Source organism: Lissotriton helveticus, chromosome 11 (genome assembly GCF_964261635.1).
Source record: "Lissotriton helveticus chromosome 11, aLisHel1.1, whole genome shotgun sequence".
Lineage (NCBI taxonomy): Eukaryota > Metazoa > Chordata > Amphibia > Caudata > Salamandridae > Lissotriton > Lissotriton helveticus.
Window position 1 is genome coordinate 793,068,819 of NC_136072.1, and position 20,944 is coordinate 793,089,762.

General features: G+C 43.9%; 1 protein-coding gene across 4 annotated transcripts in view; it reads left to right on the forward strand.

The window, feature by feature from the left end:
* The window catches only part of OGDH (oxoglutarate dehydrogenase), a 666,388-nt gene that overhangs the window by 151,106 nt on the left and 494,338 nt on the right, over nt 1-20,944 (forward strand). For 2 of the 4 annotated variants that reach the window (XM_078666769.1, XM_078666770.1), the window contains exon 4: nt 10,727-10,820. In XM_078666769.1, the coding sequence (XP_078522895.1) occupies nt 10,727-10,820 (94 nt within the window). Of the gene's footprint in view, nt 1-10,726; nt 10,821-10,948; nt 11,052-20,944 lie in introns of all 4 variants that reach the window. The other 2 variants (XM_078666768.1, XM_078666767.1) reach the window with 1 other exon arrangement.

Sequence of the window (20,944 nt, forward strand, 5' to 3'; positions counted from 1 at the left end):
ACCATGTGCGAGTGTGGTTGAGGATCTCCATCACAATTTTATGAGCCTCTGGATAAACATATGATTCATTCCCATTGATTATTAGCATGTTAAATCGGAAGCAGAATAAATCTCTGCTTCTCCGCCCCTCTCCTATTCTATGGATCCAAGCTTCTTGGTGAAAAGGCTGATTCTGCGCTGCAGAGATTTAAAGACCGTAGAGCCACTGCAAAATCATTGGGTCTTCAGTCCCAAACCAGGGGTTTTGGATATAAGAGGTACCGTGATTTTGGTAAGGCGGCTTCCTTTCGTAGCCGACTGCATCCTGGGCAGCATAATCTTCTGTACAGATCTCACAGAGGAATGGGCGTGGTAGTCTGTGATGTGCATCCCGTCAACTCTCCTCCTCCTCTTCTCCCTCTCCTGGCTCCACCACTGTTGCCACAAGAAAGCAACTCTAGATCCCCCATCTTGGAGCATGCTGGTCCTGTAGGGGGTCGGGTGTCCCCATTTTCTACAAGATTTGAAATCTATCATTTCAGACCTTTGGGTTTTGAATTTTCTGGAAAATGGGTACGCCCTTCCCTTCCGGGAGTTTCCTCCTCCTTACCTTCCACGCCAGGGTTGTTGTTTAGAGGACCATATGCTGCTTCTGCAGCAGGAGGTTCTTGTCTTATTGCAGAAAGGTGTGATAAAGGTGGTCCCGGAGCAGGAAAGGGGTCCGGGATGCTCCTCCCGGTATTTTTTGATTTCCCCCGCAGAAAAGCAGATTAAGGCCTATCCTGGACCTCAGGGTCTTGAATTTTTACCTCAAACAGGAGAAAATCAAGATGTTATCCCTAGCTCAGGTTCTTAAGGCGCTGCAACAAGAGAACTGGATGGTGCTGAACGACTTGCAGGATGCATATTTTCACATCACTTTCCTGAAGTCGCACAGGAAGTCTATCCGTTTTATGGTAGGGTCTCAGTACTACTAGTTTGCAGTCCTTCCGTTTGGTCTTACTTCCGCGCCTCTGGTCTCCACAAAGGTGATGGCGGTGGTGACCGCTCATCTCAGGAAGTCGGGGATTCTTGTTTTCCCCCTATCTGGACAACTGGCTGCTCAAAGCGAAGTCGCCAGAGATGGTGCTTCCTCATCTGCATGTGACAGCATGACTCTTCAACGTAGGCTTCTCAATAAATGCGCCCAAATCTCACCTGGTGCCCTCACAGTGCAACCAGTTCAAAGGGGCATTACTGGACATGGTTGTGTGTCGAGTATTCTGGCCTCCGCAGAGGATTTTCGATATTCAAGAGATGATTTCTTTGTTTCGCCTTTGAACGGTTGTCCAGTCCTGAAGGTCCTACCCCTGCTCGGTCTGTTCGCTTCCTGCATTCTGTTGTTCAATCATGCACACTGGCATATAAGGGCACTCCAGTGGTGCCTCCGGAGGGCAGTGGTTTCAGCACAGCGGGGATATCCGGGAGATGGTCAGAATCTCCAGAGACACTGCAGCGGATCGGTCTTGGTGGAGTGTGGAGGGCAATCTTTCTCCACCGATGTCCACAGTAATCCCGAATTCCTCCACTCTAGGGTGGGGTCTGGGGGATTTGGAGATCAAAGGCCTTTGGTCTCCGGAAGGAAGGTGGTTTCATATCAACCTGCTGGAATTGTGGGCGATTCATTTAGCTCTCAAGGCCTTTCTTCCCTCCTTTCGTGGTATTTCGGTTCAGGTCCTGACGGACAACACTACTTCATTGTGGTACATAAAAAAACAGGGAGGAGTAGGGTCATATCGTCTCTGTAGAGAGGCTCTGCGACTCTGGTCCTCTGCTCAGGACCATCAGATTTGTGTGATGGCAAGTCATCTGACAGGAGTGCTAAATGTGCTTGTGAACAGTCTCAGTCAGTGTTTCTCGGCCGATTACGAGTGGCGGCTTCATCCAGAGTGGGTCCATCACATCTTCAGGTTGTGGGGGTTTCCTCGGTTGGACCTATTTGCCACGCATGAGAACGCTCACTATCCGTAGTTCTGCAGTCTCCAGTTTCAGATGCAGGGAGCGTTGGGGGAAGAGTTTCATTCTGAATGTGGTTTGCAGCTCCTTTATGCGTTTCCTCCAATCCCTTTGATTCCTCTGGTTCTGAGGAAGATTCGCTAAGACCGGGCCCAAGTCATATTGATCGCCCCGATTGGCCAAGAACGGTGTGGTACACAGATCCACTTCACCTCTCATCGCACCCTGCGCTCAGTCTCCCTGTAAGGGCAGATCTCCTCTCACAGTCGCTGGGACAGGTTCTACACCCCCACCTCCAGAGCATGCACCTTCATGCCTGGAGATTGAACGGGGCAACCTGAGTTCTTTCTCTCTCCCACCGATGTGGTGGAAGTTATTTTATCATCCATGAGATCTATTTATTCCTCCAGCTGGTCCGAATTTATGAAATGATGTGAAGAGAGGACCATTGATCCTTTGAAGGCCCGTTTGCCTGATGTGCTGAGTTTATCCCTTTCCTTGGCTCAGCAGGGTTCTTCTGTGGCTACGGTAAAGGGATATTTGTCGTCCTTGTCGGGTTTCCTCTGTTTGCCAGACCAGCTGTCTTGAAGTCTCCCATTGTTATGAGGTTCATTGAGGGCCTCACCCATAGGTTTCCTCCCACTCCCTTCATTATGCCCAATGGGATTTGAATTTAGCACTTATTTTCCTAATGGGTTCTCCGTTTAAGCCTCTTTATAGTTGCCCGTTGAGGCTTCTTTCTTTTAAAACGGTCTTTCTGATCGCCATCACCTCGGCCCGGACAGTAAGTGACCTTCAGGCTCTTGGTTCTAACCCTCAGTTTTTAACCATTCATGCAAGTAAGATGGTTCTCAAGACCAGGGCTGCCTTCCTGCCTAAGTTGGTTACTCCTTTCCATCTAGGACAATCTTTTACCTTACCTACCTTCTGCCCTGCCCCTCACCCTTCCAAGGAGGAGGAGAGACTTCATCTTCTGGTTCCTAAGAGGGCTGTCAGTTTCTATCTGGACAGGACCAAGGATCTGACACTGGACGATCAGCTCTTCGTGGGCTATATTGGATGAATGAAAGGCTAGTATGTTCACAAGCCAACACACTCCAGGTGGATCATCTTGTGCATCAAGATCTGCTATGCCTTGGCCAAGAAGGAACCGCCTGAAGGTATTTGAGCTCATTTCACCAGAGTGAAGTCTTTTTCTTCTACTTTGGCTAGAGGTGTTCCTGTTGACATTTGTAAGGCAGCAACTTGGGCCTCCCTCCAGACCTTTTGCGAAGCATTCCTGCTTCGAATCGTAAGTGAAGAGGGCAGGCCATTTTGCATGCTGTGTGCTGCAGGGTTTATGAGACCCTCACGGGTGAGTAGCGCGCTCTATAAATGTATTGATTGATTGATTGAATGATTGGACGCCCTCCTTCTCGAGCGGGACTGCTGTGGGATTCAATTCAAAAGGTGAGGTATCCACAGGCAGATGTATCCGTCAAAAGAACAAGTTACTTACTTTCGGTAACGCTTTTTTTTGGTGGATACAGAATCTGCCTGTGGATTCCTCACTGACCCACCCTCCTCCCCGTTGACCAGCTTCGTATACCAAAGGATTTATTAGTAATTTGACATGGTGGTTTTCCTATGGCTTTTGATTGCCTTGCTATTAGTGTTTTGAAAATGCTTTGTTTCTTTAGCTTTTCTTATTTTTCTTTATGCGGTGTGTTTTTATGTAATATATTGTATACTGTGTATACTCCAATTATGTAATTGGTCCACCTGTTCTCGGAGGTATGGAAAAAATGGGTGGAAATGACGTCTGCACGCCAACGAGGTCTTCTTGTGGCTCTGGTGACATCATACGGAGTTGGGTGCGGAGCCGTGCCATTCTGACGTCATCGGCGACATGGGAAAACTAGAAAAAAGTTTCCATGGAATGCCGGCGCTGGGGTAATTCAAAAGGTGAGGAATCCACAGGCAAATACAGTATCCACCAGAAAAAACGTTACCGAAGCTAAGTAACTTGTTCTTCTGGCTTATATAAATCTCTCCTGTGGAATAAGCCGGAGCAGATGGAAGCGGTAGAATCTGCATGGAAATCCGATCTTGGGCAACCAGACGAGGATGGCTGGCGAGAGGCGAGATTTGTGCCAAAAATGCATAGACTTTTCGCGATGGTGTACCCAATAAATATAACAACGTAACCTAACATAGCCTTGCACGAGGGGGTGGTTGCTCCTCTAGTTCAGTTTTAGTGTTGTGAGCCTGTTAACAGAGCTGAGCTAATAGAGCATACATATGTACGTGGAGCACCTTTAGTGGACACACAGATATAGTTCATTTCTGAAACTGGCAGCCACATGTTTTGGATTACTCATGATCCAGAAGATTTGGTATCCCGGAACAAACCCGGAGAAGTGTGGTTCATGCCATGGTGTTATCACGGCTGGACTAAGGTAACTCCCTCTATTTGGGCTCCCCCAAATATGGAGTGAACAGACTACAGCTGCTTCAGAATGCTTCCGCCAGGATACTGCTAAGCATTTCCAGACAAAACTCCGCAAAAGCCGCTCTGAAAATACTGCACTAGCTCCCGATCCAATCCAGGATTACATTTAAATCACTTTGTATTGCCCACAAAGGACTGCACTAATAAAAAAAGTTGTAGCACCTTATGTTCTGGGTTGATCTTGGAGATCCTCTTCAGATCTGCTCATGAAAAAGACAAGAATAAAGAGATCAAGATGCGGAGGAAGATCCCTCGCACATCTGGCTCCTAACCTGTGGAACTTCCTACCTAAAGAAATGCGATTGCTAAGAGATGAACTGGTATTTAGGAAAAAACTAAAAACATGGCTCTTACCCCGATAACTTCGTCTGACGGCACCTTCTCCTCAGCACTGGGAAGCCTTCAGGCAGCCATGCGCTTTATAAATCCATAAACCTAAACATAGTCAGTGATGTCCAGTTGGAGACGCTGCCCAGCTAGCTGGAATCCCAGGGGCAGTTAAGGGCATCAACTTAATTTTGGTTTTATTTGGTCTGATAAAAAATAGTAGGTTTTCTCATATAGTCTCTCAGTGGTGCTTTTACCTTTCAGTTGCCTGTATCTTGAGATTTTGTGGAGGTGGGTCAAGATTTTACAGTGGTGGGGTCACCGGTTGAAATAGCCACAACTGGGAAATGGTCAGGTTAGCATTAGGCTGGATTGTGGCTTCAACTGGCGATAAGCCTGAAACGGTAAGAAAGATAGTTGAGGTGTTTCTGGAATCAGGATGACTCACTTTAGCCAACAGAAGCCGAGACCATGCTGTGGGTGTGAAGGCCTACTGCTCCTTCTGGGCAGCTGGTCTGTAGCAACCTCATGGCTCCTGGGGAGACTAGGCTAGTTTAGCTTCCATCCTGCAGATTCGTCACTCACTTGAACCGGTTTCCTTTTTTCCGAGACCTCGGACTACTCGTCTGCAAACAGGTTGGCCTTCTTTGCCTCTCCAGAGCACAATATCCTAGAGATTCGACAGACCTGCCCATAATTAATCTCAGCCTGGAGGGAGAATGGCAATCAAATAGCGCTCTGTCACTGGTACTCTTCTTTTCCTACAGAAGTGTGCAGGTGACCTCTTTGTCCGGATACCGATGAGCCACTTACTGGCTGAGGGGGGTCCAGTATTTATATCCCTATGTCGTTACAGGCGGGATGTTGAACCTAGCCAGTGAATCTGCAACAATCAAAGGTTTGTGTTCATCTCCAATACTGAAGGAGCATTCTGTCCTTGTTGCTGATCAGCTTCTGCAGGCTTCAGAACCCAGAGTCCCTAGCCTACTCGTTGTTGTGACTTACACAAAACACCTTGATAAGACCTACATATGTTCCCAGTTCCCTGGGAGATTGCCTCTACACAAGACATGATGGGCAGGCGAGTTTCGGCCAGGCAGGGAATCCATATCCAAAACTTCATTAACCTGACAGACACACATTGTGAAGAGTTGATATCCGAGATTGCACATCATAGGTCTAGCATCAAGAAAGGAAATGTTTAACATATATGCTGCATACATCCTACATACATGTCCCAATCATGATAAAGGCAACGGACCCCGGTTAAGAACCTGTAATGGGTAGAATTGCTAGGAGACTTATTATAGTTGTACACTCTGTATCCCAGGGCTAGAGTCCCTCTTCCACTTCATTTAGTCATTGCATATCCTAGTTTGAGAGTGTTGTAGCTACTGTCTCAGATTGAAGGAACAATGTGAGCACCCACAACCTTTTAGATCCCCGCTTCTTGGACATCGTTGCCCAGCTCTGAGGAAGACAAAACGGCAAACGAAATGAAGCTCCTCTAGTGGGATTGCATTATTGTCATGCTTACGGGAGGAAAATACAGGACTGCCCAGAAAAATGTCCAAGGACTGTGTGGAATAGCTTCACAAAGTCTTGCTCTTTTGTCCCAACATACCCAGATGGTTTGAGGCGACACATTGAGGAATTACCAAATGCTAGTCAATGCTATTGGAGGAGCAAATTCTCAAAGGTGCTACCACTTGCATATGGCCATGTCTGAACTGGGGTGGCTGAGTGAGCTAATGAATGGTGATAGATTAAACCCAGATCAGTTGACTGGGGGTGAGTGTTTGATTTGCTCAAACGCTCCGTCCATCATCCCCTTTTGTACCACTTGCAGAGCAGCAGATACTTGGGGTTTTAGAAGCAACATGATCCTGAAGGAATTTTAAAATTAACATTGACCTCAATTTACTGTAGTTAGTTCCATAAGATTTTAAAAGCTGATGCTGCTGTTCATCACCCAGTACCCCTTACCATCCAGCCACTAATAGCCATACAGGTTTGTCTAAATTAACTGCTGCATTTAGATCCAGCAGGAAGTTTGCTCGCTTTTGCAGCATGAACACATTCCATGCTCGGTATTTTCCTGCATCCTAGTCTTAGATCAGAAAAACATATAGTGAAAGATAAACATTTTACTATGGACGTCGACCTTGGGTGTAGTCTTTGTGGCCCATGGAAACATAGACAGTACACTTTGAATGGTCAAGTACATGACTGCTATCTTTAGAATATTTCATGTCTTCTGGTTTGGAAACCTACTGGATTCGTGTATGAAGATGTATATTTTCCTTCCTTCAATGTGCAGCTGAAAGCCGAACAGGAGAAGTACTGCCAATGTGATTGCTTTTATAAGGGAACCAAAGATTTCAATGCAAGGTTAATATTTTTCTCTTGTGAAAACACAAGCACTTTGACCATAGAGGAAAACCAGTTTGCACTTGCAGACTTTTGCAGTAGTTTGTATCCTTTTTAGCAGTTGACTTTGCATTGAGTCATTTACGCTATCCTTTGATATCGGACTCCAAGGAATTCTCCATCCCGGAACTGGGATTACAGGATTTGGGTTTTGGCTTCTGGGACGTTCGGTCTTATGTTAAATTTACAGATTTTGCACAGGGAAACAATCTGTCAGAAGAGGAACATGGAAGAGATGCCAGAAGTTAAGGCTTTATTTACTTTAGCTTAAAAAAAAAAGGTGTTTTGCCACTGTCGAAAAACCCTTAATGACCAACGCCTTCTCGGATAAGGTTTTGGATCGAAATGATTTCAGACCTGAAAATCTGTAATCATTTGTCAAATAATTTTTTGTCCATGATATACCCAAGTACTCTGTAAGGCTGAGAGACAAACCAGTCTCCTTAAGCTGCGTTTGGTGGTCAAAGGTTTTGTTTCTCAAAAGAAGACCTCCATGTTTAAGGGATTAAGTTTCAAATGGTTTTATAGTATCCAGTCTACTCTCAAGACAGATGTGTTTCGGAGTAAGAAGGATTTTGCTCTTATTGGTGTAGTTGTAAGTGGTAAGTTAATCATTTCATGGAGTGGGGCTAATAAGTGTTGAAGAGAAGATCAATTGTTGATCACCAGGGAGCACCTACATTCTGTGCAGATGTGTTCTGTCAGGTAGGACTGCATCCATTTTAGGGCAGTGCTCCGTACTCCTGTGACCTTTAGATTTTCCAGTAAAAGTAAAAGTTAGGCTCAGCATTGAGGAAAGTTGCAGAGAAGTCTAGGACTCCTGGAAACTTTTGAGTGCAGACATTCATAGTCCATCTGAAATGGAGTACAGAGGGCAATTTATATTGACCCTCATATTAGTTATGCTGTTGCACGTTCCCCACAGTCAGCAAAGTAAGTAAAAAAAAAAACAGACCTTTATGGCGGCCATATTGGAAGAAATTGAGGTTTTCCAGATGACAAAGAAAAGTTAAGATGGATAGTGTCCCTCCCACACCTCCACCACATACTTCATCGTCACACTCAATTCGTTCTGATTCAGACCCAGAATCCACGTTTGACCCAGTGTCTCTGTATGAGCACATGGCCCTCTTAGATCAGCTAGAGGATGCAGGACATAATGGGTTAGATGTGCAAGAAAAACATTTCCCTGAGGGCTGTGCTCCGTTAAGACCTCTCACTGGGCAGCTACCCATCCTTTTTTACAATATTAGGACAATGTGGAAATGCTCAATGGAAAACATCAGAAATTCTATTTGGTCCGAGTGGTAGCATCTAGGAGAAGATCATATTCCATACTGCCAGAAAAAGAAACTAAATCAAGGAACAGGAGATGCACTCCCTCCAGTAAAAAGATTGACACTGTGGATACGTGCGATGGCATGAGGGGCAGCTACACAGTGGCACATAACAAATGTAATACCTTTACTCTCGAGGTACGACCGATATCAGTGGGATGAAACTGAAGATATAATGGAACACTTTCCAGAGGCACACTAAAAAAGGTAATACAATTATTGTGGAGGAAAGATCACATCTAACTCCAACATTTGTTGTTCTTTAGATACTGCTTATACAGCTTCTAAACAGAACAACACCTCCTTACTGTTCTATCTTTCGATGAAGTTACCCTCTTTGGGCCACCAGTGGATGAGATGGAGAAAATAAATAAGAAAGACTTGAACTTGGCAAAATCTGTGGGTGTCCTCCAAAATCAACAGAGCAAAGAGCAGGATTTTGTAGACCGCAGTCATGCCATTCTGAGAAACCAAGACCAGGAACTACAAGGCAAATGATTCAACAACCGCATTCAGCCTTTCATGGGTAACTGGGAGTCTGCTAGACAGCCACAATGTTCTTGAGGAAATTTGTGGCACCAGAAGGGGAAAAGGCGAAAGGTACCTCTGCCAGTGAATGATCATCCTCTCATTCCTCCAGTCCCTGCACCACCACTGAATACCTGTGGAGGAAGGACTAGGGTTATACCTTCTTCATTGGGAGAATTAACAGATAAAGGGGTGTTGTCCTCCATCCCCTACAGGCATTGCTTGGAGTTTCACACCATTCCGCCAAATCTACTGCCCTGACCTCACAATATAAAATTTGATTATTTTATTGCAAGGAGTGCACTCCCTACACTTGTGGTATCATCTTAGGCCATTGTCATGGGGGTGCTCCTTCCAGCCTGCACTCCTGAGCCCTGCAATAGCCTCAGACCTATTTCATAAATCTACAGCAGCCCACAATCTTGATATCGCCCTACACTGCTGCCTTTGTCGACGCACCTCGGCGCACACAACTTTGTTATCTTTTTAAAATTTTATTGAGGTTTAAACTTGGATAATTTTCTAAAGGCTACGTGTCCTCCTGTCTAAAACCTGATTTTATTGATTTCCATAAATACAGTGCTCCCTGTTCCCCTGCTCGGACTTTATTTCTTTAGCCTGAATCAGCGTAATGTTAACATAACCTTTTAATACAAAACTCTTTTCTTGCAGGGCTTAATTATTTTAAGTGTGCTCATAGTTGAACCTTATCGGCAGAGCGCTAATACATTTGCTTTGGAGAGGAGTAGAGAACTATTGGGTTGGAAATGCTTCATAGTTGTATTTTAGGGGAAATTCTGAGGACCATTCTAAATATTAAAAGTATGACTGTTTTCAGTAGTTTTAGTATTTTAAAGCTCTTTGTACATTTGCAGGCATAAACATACGAATAAGTTAGTGTGGGTACAGGAGATTGGTTAGGAAAAGTGCTACTGAGTTACTTAGCAGGTGGTTGGACTCCAACTTAATCAGATTGTAAAGCCTTTAAAAAGAAATGGCAAATGCTCTACAATTTGTCATATACACTTTATACAAAACTCTAGGAGGACGCTGCCTGGAAATGAACACTCCTTTAGCGTGGTCACACCTGTTGGTTATGGTGAGTGCGTATCTTTGACTTTATCTGCTTGCCAAAACTGTTCGAACCTATCATTCACATGAACTTTCATGTTATCATTTTCAATAGTAAAATATTGTTCTTAGTTTGTGTAACTGACATCACATTCCCCACCGTATGGGAGGCGGGAGCACAAATATTGACAGGATTTGGGAAATGTTGGTTTCATCATGAGGGTCCTACTTCACACGACTTTAGGTAGTTGCAGACATAATGCCTACCTGAAGGTCCCCCGTGATGATCCTCCTAAACAAGAAGGAAGTCCACAGTTTAGAGCGGAGCCCAGAGAGTGAATGAAAATTAATTGGATTCATTTATCTCCCGATAACGACTGGTACAGTGGCTGCTGTTGGAGTACAGTAATGATTTGAGACTTTTTTTTTTATTTGTCTTGGAATGATGAGTGATGTTTACCTGCCACAAAGTTGGGTGAATCATGACAAAGCAAATGAACTAACATCTGATGAGACTGAAAAGTGAAAACTTTCTTGTGTGTAATAACTGGTTTATTATTACTTCTAGGTCAGGGGCCACCACATTGCAAAGCTTGATCCTCTTGGCATTAATAGCGTAAATTTTGAGGATGCACCTGTAACTGTTGGTTCTCCAAACGTTGGTGAGCGTTGTTTTGCAAATATTTACTTGCAATGTTTATTTATGCTGTACTTTTTTTCCTCCCCATCCCTGTTTTTCTTTCCCTGCTCCCCGTTGCGCCCCTTTCTTCCCCCCCGGCTGGTTTTGAAGATCCGAGGGCACCATGTGGCACAGTTGGACCCCCTAGGGATTCTGGATGCCGATCTGGACTCCTGCGTGCCAGCTGACATTATTACGTCCTCTGACAAACTCGGTGAGGGCTTGAGAGCTGTCTGTCTTGTGCTGCTTCAGCTCCCCCTGCCCCCTGTTAATCCTGCAGCACCTGGCAGTCACCCCAGAGAGGTCGAAGTTAGGGATCCATCGTTTTTAGCGCAGTAAATACAGACTCCTCTGAATCTGTTACCTAGGGTAGGACTCCTCCAAGCACCAGATCCATGAAACGGAGACCTCCTCACAATCAATTGTACCTTTTCAGGGAGTGGAGAAAGGGGATCCTGTAGGCATCTTAATGGGTTATGCATGCCCCATAGCATGTATTTAAAGATATTTAATTTCAAACCTTTAATAAAAAAAATTATCGGCCTCTTCTTTCTACCAATTTCTCGATCTAAGCGCTCTCCAATCCTTTACTGCCACAATGTTTAGCTATGGGCCTAGGCTTTTTTCAGGTGCAGTGTACAGTTGTGGTCACCACTGTACCAAAATGCATTTAAACCATTGCAAATTGTGTCCTGTTCAAGTTTGACTATAGGAAACCGAATGTGTTGTCCTAAAATACTTCTTAGCATCTTCCAATTTGCAAAGTCTGTCTTTGGTATTCTGAGGATGGAGTCTAAAACCTGATGGCTTTCCCTAAAGAGGAAGAGAATATCTATTGAAGTCCTAATTAAATTCATGAACTCCATTGTCGAGTGTTGGTCCGGGAACGCGGGATCCATGCCAGATTTTTTTAAATGTCTATAGTTAAATACATGAATCTAAAGGAACATTTCCAAAGTCAATGGTTGTGCTGAAAGCCTGTCATGGGTCATACCCTTCTGGACCCATGTTGGACACCTTTGGCATTACATGGAAGCATAAATGGTAACACCTGTACAGTCAGTCTTGTGGGGAGCTTGCAGATTTAGTACCAGAGTTCACATATGGTTCTGCTAGGAACGGATACATCCTGATAGTGTGCTACAAAAAAGCAGTTGGAAAAAAATGCATTTCTGATGCTTCTCTTATGGGTGGCAGAACAGTACGTCCTTATGGGTTCTATACTCAAAAAAGCAGACGGTTTGATTGTTTGTTATATCATGTCCGTTTGTTGAGAAATTGGATATCAACACTTCCAGAGAAGACTTTGTTGAAAAAGTGAAGTGAGAAATCTGAAAGGCACATGATCCTAAGGAGTACTCTCATTAACTCTGGATCCTTAACTTTACTGTGCTGAACCCTTGCTATCCAGAAAAGATCATTATAAATCTTTTTTCTCTCGGGTAACTCTGAGGCCCTGCGTTCACTAATATACATTCTTGGGAACATGTTGGTTAATGAGGGTTTGCAACTGCAGCACAGCTTCCCTGGACTCCTGCAGCATCTACAGCACAGTAGTACAAATTAGTAGCCAAAGGCAGTCCAAAAACTTTTTCACTTGTTTAGCAGATACAGCTATGGATCCATCAAGATAAATAAAGGGCCAAATCCAGATCACATTTCCAAGTCTGTAACACAGGCACATTTTATAACCATTAACTAAGCCAAGTAACTGTTGATGTGATACTTCAACAAGAGAGAGGAAGGTGGAATGGGGACAAAGGGTTAGGGGAGAACTGCCTGGAAAGCAGGAGGATCCCTATCCAACACTCATCCGTGCTGGTAGAAATCTACAATAGACTAGAACACTCCGTATGCCCTAACCTCGACCTCTACCGCTTGCAACCCTCAAGCACAGCGTGAATGGTCCCGCTACCTGACTTGAATGGCTCCTAAGTATTAATGCACATTGTTTCACCGCTTCACCCAGCCGCATGCTCCTAATGTAGGTTAGAACATTTAAATTACACTAACACCTCTCTGACAATCTGAGCCACCTCTGCATGAAGATATTGTGGGAGGGTAGTGTGGGGCTGTCCAGTTTGCCTCTAATCTGCTTCTAGTGACGTGGGGTGGGTGCTTGCCTTTAGTGTTGGTGGCACATGTGCGTACAGTGCATTGATGTGATCCAGTGTTGGTCTTGTGCTGGCTCGGAAATCACAGGAAAATGTATGATTAACTACTGCGCTTGCAGAGGCCATGTGGCTTACAAGGAATTGTGTTGTACCTGTAGAATTTCACTAGAAAAGTAGATGTAAACAGGAAGGCTAGTTGAGAGAGAGAGAGAGAGAAGAATAAACGTGAATAGTGCAATACTAAAAGCTAGGCATACTGGCCAATACCTGCTGAAGTTGAGGAAGACTTCAGTGGTACTCCTGTAGCAGTTTTGAAGTGACACTATTTCCACTTCTGGAAAAGTTCGGAAAATGCATATGCATGTGCTATCCCTCAGTCCTCGCGCACGTTTGGTTTGTTCTGAATTGCTTTAGAAGTGTCACATATAAGCAGACCGGAGGCAGAGCTGTAATGTTGCATGCAAGGCGAGTCCACAGATGATAAATTAGATGAAAATTAGAATGGAGGAAATGATTGTTAGCTTGAGGAATTTGAAGAGAGCAGCATGCCTCCTAGAGAGATTCTGTTTGTATTCTTGAGCTTGTGAATTTTAGCAGTGTCTCCAGTGAAGTCAAGGTGATGCATTACGTTTTCTTTAATTGTCATTGGGTTGAAAGTTTGATGTAAAGGCCCTTTTAGTGAAACCACCAAAGTACGGTGACACTTATGGTGGTGACAGGCGCCAGTCTTGGCCGTCTTAACTTTCACTAACCGCCTGTACTCTTTGTGCGATTGGAATATACCTCTAAAGCAAACTTGAAGGAGAAGCCCTCTTGAACTTAGTATGATGACCAGGACAAGGGACAAAAGTATGTCTTGAAGCCTTTGAAGTCTTCGGATTGTAGAACTCTTTAGTTTAGTGATCTATCACCAGGTCCTTTCTTATACGGGTGAATGCAAGGTATGTCAACTGCTGTCTGTGGCCAAAGAGCAGGAGGACCTTGAAGGAATTGCATGGTATATACAGTGAAAGTACCATCTTCGACTGCGTTCCCCTCGTAGAATTGCATGGCAAAGACTGGGGTTTGGGGCAGCATCTTGAATTGGATGCCCCGTATCCCTGTCTGCAGCATTCCTGAAAGAGAGAGGCTTCCAGAACCTCCAACATTTGTCTGCTCCGGCCCATCGTGTCCTGCATGAGGACCTTGCAACACAATCCTACTCCAGAACCCCCGACCTACCGGTGACTCAAATGGTAGATGAGTGTGTGTATTTGTACCTTCTCCCAATGTCATGGGGCTCTGTGGCCCTGCAGAGGCGCACCAAGCCTAATCCTTTCCAGCTATTTTGTTGTGTATTGTTTTTACATTTGCGGACTAGAGCTCTTGTGCTTGCTCCGGAATAGTAACTCCTCCTGTAAACGTGTTTCATTCAGGTTACAATTCTGCAAAAGATTTCCAATTTCTCAAAGAATTGCCAAGTTTGTTCCGTTCTTCAGATTGCTGCTCGTTCAGTACTCTGAAAAAATTTCATATTCATGTTTGTTACAAATGTTCAAACCCACCCTTGACCCGAGGCACCAGACCTGTAGGGATAAATGTGTTGTTTGAATGAAAGTTGTTTGTAAAGGTCCACCAAGCAGAGTGGCATGCAGTGCTAAGTTAGATAAGGCAGTGACAGTTCTGTATGAACTATGGAGACAGCTGCAACCTGTCTGTGAAGTGTTGCTTGAAATATCCACTTCTGGAGAGAAGGAACCAGTCTTTCTGTTGTAATGGGTGGAGAGCAGGAACCCAGTCCTTCTGTTGTAACGACACTTACTGTCCAGTGCTGGGAATGCGGCTAAAGTAAACTAGCCACTGAAGAACTTGCCAGTGATACCTTGTAGAGGATGGAAATGTAGCAAAAGAAACACTGCCCAACAGAAGTGAAAAAAATTCCTTGCCTTAAAGTGCCACCAGCACAATGGGGATTTAATTACTGTTGAAGTAAGAGTCCTTGACCAAGTAGAGTGAGATGGGCAAGGCTTGGCCTGCTAGTGACCCTGGAGTACCTAGAGCATAAACAGATATCTGCTGTTATAGGTTCACCTGATTCTCCAGCATTAAATCTCTTGTAGAGTCGCATGCTTAAATCATTCCCTGTCATAGACCGGGACCCCTTCGGTGACCATATACAGTAGTGTACCTTTACATACAATTACACTAAACTTGCAAAAATTTCCATCCTATAAACATCATTGGAAATGATCTAAACTCAAGCCAATTTGAATCCAGCACCCTTAGCCCTTTACCCTGCTAGAGGTTTCAAACTGCCAGATTTTCTACTGCACTTTCAGTGAGAGAAACTGCCTGGAAAGCGTGGTTCCAGTATGGCTGAAATGTGACAGAACAAATCGGTTCAAGGCATGCAATGCTTTTGTAGAAAAAGATTTAGATGGAGGAGCCACATTTAAAAGGCTTGTATTACCTACATCTCAATCGCAAGCCTAAGGATTTTTGTTTAAGGTATATTTCAATTGTCATCGAAAAACAGCACATCAGTGCCTACAGGTCTGTACAGCTGCAGGAGTACAACAATGTTATACACAGACCTGGTTGGTTACAGTCTTTACATCATACACTATTTAGGGTTCCTGGATACTATTCAGTTTCGTACAACAGCCATCTGTATTGACTTGCATACCTGTGAACTACTTATCTTGTATGCTCTTACGTGTGGGCATTCACCTGCCAAGTGGAAATATCATGTGAGCTCTTGATCATTGCACTTGGGGCAATAATTATCTCCGTGCGGATCAATCCTATGAAGCATTGCTGATGTAATATAAGTTCTATATTGAAGGTTAAAATGCAGGCGGTGAAACCTTACATTGCTTGATGCCTAGTGTATAAGTGCAGGGGCTCCCTACCACTGCTTGTCTCTGTGTTGCACCCCACAGTTGGTTTCCCATTTATCTGTAGTTCTTAACGAGTGCCTGGGTTTATTCATAAACAGAGTAATGTAAAGTCTGGGAATGCACCAACATTTTCTAAATGACACTGTAGTAAATTACTCAAGGAACGCTCCAGAGGAATTATAAATGAAGCGTTTATTTAGCTTAGAAGAAGCACAGCGACAGGGAGCAATGACAGAGACCAACTGTCAAACCACAGCGTTCTCAGACAAAGCCTGGAACCATGAAGCATGAAAGGTTCCAACTACAGGTGCCTGGGAGGCACAACACAGAGAATACTACATTATCCTCTTTTCTATAAAATGAAAAACCAATGAAAAATAGATAGTTGAGAGAAAGAAAAGAAAAACATGAGCAAGAAGGAAATGAGAAAGAAGGAAAAGGTGAAAAGACACAGCTGAGAGCAGAGAAGAATACAATAAGGTTACAGTACAATTATCTGAACCTGGCAGGAATCCTACAGACTCTGAGACTCCTGCGAGGCTCTGACACAAAAGTTGCATCAACATCAGCATCAACATTACCGTTTCCCTTATTACTAACAGAACTGGGTAACGCATCATCTCTACCAACCCTTACAACTTTACAAATGTTCCACCAATCCTTGTTGTTCACACGCACAGCATTCCCACAAACCTTGTCGACCACTAGTGGTTCAGAAAATTTGCTCCTTCCCTTGGTGACATGAACAGAGTTCTTGATGCGAATGACATCTCCAGCAGAAATATTATGAGGCACAGATCTTTTTCTCTCATCAAAATAAATCTTTTGTTTCCTCTGAGCTGCCGAAATATTGTCCCTCACAAAACCATCAATGCCATCCATCACATTCATCTTCACCCACTTAGACATCCAACCTGGACACATTTTTGTAGGTTTCCTTCCCCTTAAAAGTTCGAAAGGAGAAACTCCAGTGGAAGAATGCGCAGTAGTGCGGTAAAACCATAACATGGAACGTACAGCATTCTCAACAACACACTTGCTGGCGATGGCCCACTGCACACAATTATTGAGCACGCGATTCATCCTTTCCACAAGGCCATTGGCCTGAGGATGATACAAAGAACTCTTCTTATGACCAACACCACCCTGTTTAAGAAAACACTCAAATTCAGAGCTGACAAACTGCACACCATTGTCCGTCATGACCACTGAAGGGAAACCCTCTCTCAAGAAAATATCCTTTAAAAAAAGAATGACATTAGCAGAGGAAGGTTCCTTGACAAATCGAATCTCCGGCCACTTGGAGTAATAATCAATGGCTACAATGGCAAAGCGAGAAGAAGAAGGTAGAAGATAGAAAGGGCCAACTAAATCAACTCCAATCTTTTCCCACGCTCTCTCCGGACGCTGAATGGGCTCCAAAGGGGGAGTCCTTACCTTGTGACTTTTGTTGGAAGATTTGCAAATGACACAATTATCAATCAAAGTATCGACACAAACATCCATTTGTGGCCACCAGAACACGTCCCTCAACCTACGCTTTGTAAAAGTTTTCCCCAAATGACCTTCATGTGCACCATCAACAAGACGTTTCCTCAAGCTCCCAGGGTATTTGAGTCTGCCACACCGCAAGAGAATACCATCCTCAACAGTAAGCTCGTCAGCAACCTTAATCTCCAGAAACATTCTTCTCCTTGGGCCAACCAGATTTCAAGTAATTAGCAACCTGAACAAGAACCTCATCTTTTAACAACTCCTCCTCCCACTCAACTTCATTGATAGCACACATTCCTTCAAGATCTGCCGCAGCAACAAAACAGTCCTCTAGGTCATCCTCCTTTTCAAATTCAGTCATTCTCAGTTATGGGGAAACGTGAAAAATAATCCGCCCTGACATTCTTCGAACCGGGGAGATACACAATGTCGAAGTCATACTGTAGTAGTTTAGTGGACAACCTAGCAATTCTTGGAGTATGTTCTTTGATTTTCTCCCCAGACAAAATAGAAACTAAAGGGCTATGATCTGTTCGAATCATGAAATGACTGCCCCAAAGAAAAGGATTGAACTTCCTGACTGCCCACCAGCAAGCTAAAAGCTCTTTCTCGATGACCGAGAAATTAACCTCAGACCCACGCAACACTCTTGAGGCATAAGCGATAGTATTGTCAATTTGGCCATTTTTCTGAGTGAGAACAGCCCCAAGGCCAAAACCACTTGCATCCACAGTGACAACACACTCCTTATTGGGATCAAAAGGTTTGAGCACATTCTCACTCACAAGCTGTGATTTGATCCAATTGAAAATCTCTTGACAGTTCTTATCCCAGACAAAAGGCACATTTTTTTAAGCATGTTTGTGAGAGGTTGAACTTTAGATACATAATCTTTGATAAACCTGGAGTAAAATTCACTGAGCCCTATAAAGGACTTCAAACCAGATTTATCAACAGGTGGAGTGGCATCTACAATGGCTTTAACAAGACCAGGACGTGGTTCCACCCCATTATGTGAGACCACATGCCCTAGAAATTCCATTTTTTCCTTTAGGAAAACACATTTCTCAGATTTCAGTACAATGCCTTTGTCTTGCATGATTTCTAAAACTTGACTCAAAGAAAAATCATGACCCCCTTTGTCTTCCCCCAAAAATCAAAACATCATCCTGGAACACAATTACTCCAGGAACATCTTTAAACATTTGATTCATTAATCTTTGGAAGACTGCCGCGGCCGAAGCAAGGCCGAACGGCATTCTGCAGTATTGAAAACTCCCAAAAGGAGAGACAAAGGCAGTCAGATGTTTAGAGGATTGACTCAACACCACCTGGTGGTAAGCGGAAGCTAAATCCAGCTTGGTGAACCACCTTGCACCCCTGGTGAGAGACAACAAGTCCGTAATCTTTGGCAAAGGGTGTGAATCAATCAAGATGTTTTTATTGACACTGCGCAAGTCCACACAGACGCGCAAATCACCATTCCTCTTCCTGGCGACAACAAGAGGAGACAACCACAAGGACGACTTTATAGGTTCTATGACCCCTCTCTTGCACAAGTCATTCAACTCTTTTTCCAGAGCATCTCTCACGCTGAAGGGGACACTCCTGACCTTGTGCTTAACTGGAATAGCCCCATCCTTCACCTTTATCTCGTGGTTGAAATCCTTAATCATGCCAAGACTGTTTCCGAAAACAGTAGGGAACTTAAGAATTAGTTTCTCAATGTATTCATTAGAATCTACAACTGCAAGACTTTCAAAATAGTCACAGGACTCATCGATACTAATCTGTTCTTTAGTACCAGGTCTTAGAATCATCTTAAACAACCCTTGGTGAAACCACCCCAAGATGTTCAAGCCTTTAATGGAGACATATACTTTTCCAAAAATTTTCCTACCCCTGAACTGAATAATATCCTCAAAAAAACCAAAACGAGATATCCTGTGTCCCTCATAAGAAACAGGGGCTCTATCTGGAGGCTGGAGTTCCCTTTCAGGCCAAGTTTCATTAAACAATTCTTGGGTGATCATCGTCACTTTTGCGCCTGAATCCACTAACAAGGAAATGACTTTATCACCAACACCAAAATCTTCATAAGGGTCAACACACTCTGAAGGGTCCCCAATGATGACACCATCATCTCGTACCACTACGACCATGTCCCTAAGGTCGTCTTGAATACAGTTGATAGGATCAGAGTCCCTCCCAGTACCTCCATAAAATTCTGTGACATCCCCAACCACATTAACATTGTTCTGCCCTTGACATTTATTAAAGAAAGTCGAATTCCCTTGTTTGGAAACTTGACAAATCTTAGCAAAATGTCCAAACTTTCCACAATTACGACAAGTAGAATTCCTGGCAGGACAAAATTTGTTGTTCTTGTTATGTGAAGGATTGCCGCATCTATAACAAATGTCACTCCTAGAGAAAGCATTTTTCTCAAAACGTTGGGAACTGGCAAAGTTACTTTTCTCAAAACGTTGTTGACCAAAAGCCGTTTTGTTGTCTTTGTTCTCCTTAGTTCTAACTACTGAAACAGTTTCTTCACTTTTCTTCTCAAGTTCCTTCTCTTCTCTTCTCAAGTTCCTTCACTTCTTTTTTAGACAATTCTATACTCTTGGCCACACGGATAGTCTCCTCAAGAGTTGGATTGCCCAACGTCAGTAGTTTTTGTTGAATTGACTTGTCTGCACACTTACAAACATACTGATCTCTAATTAATTGTTCTCTAAAACCTTCAAATTCGCATTCTGCGCTCAGCTGTCTTAAACTAGAGACATACGTTTCAACGTCCTCCCCAGGTAGCTGGTCCCTTTTGAAGAATTTGTGTCTAATTACTACAAGACTGGGTTTAATATCAAATCTCAGCTCCAGTTTCATTCTAGTCTCGGTATATTCGTCTATATCCTCTTCTGCGTTGTTTCTAGTCAAAGGGGGCAAATGTTTATAGATCTCTCTCCCCTCAAAACCTAAAGAGTGTAGTAAAAGACATTTCTTCCTCTCTGCGCGATATCTTGACGCGCCTATTGCACCCAAATAAGTCTCGAAGGCATCGAACCATTTTTTCCAACTAATAGGTGGATTGCTCATGAGGTGAAATTTTTTTTTTTTACTGAACCACACTGGATCAGAAACTGTGTCAATGTTTATATATTTTTTTTTTAGCACCACTGTAGAGGAAGCATAAAACTAGTCTTTTCTTTTCATGGCGCAGACACTCTAATGTAACGTGGAAAACACCATTCAGCGCATTCAGCGCGTCTGTCCTAGCTGTAACGAACAAGTTCTGTTCGTTGCCAAGGCCGCTTTGTTGAGGAAGCGTGTCTTTTCAGAAGCTCGAGCAGCTTGGCCGTACGTTGCTAAGATGACGCGGTCGCGTTGTCAAGGAAGCGCGCCCTCTCTGAGGCGCGAGCAGCTTGGCCGTACGTTGCTGCCAACCACACGCAAGACCGAGAATGCACAGATGCGTTGCCAACCAGCGCACGTTGCTGATGACAGGCTGTAGACGTCACACGTCGAGAGCGTTTGCCGGAGAGTGCGCTTAAGCCTTCTTTTTTTTTTTTTAAATACGCCGATTACGCGCTGAAGGTAAACGAAATTACTTATCTCGCTTC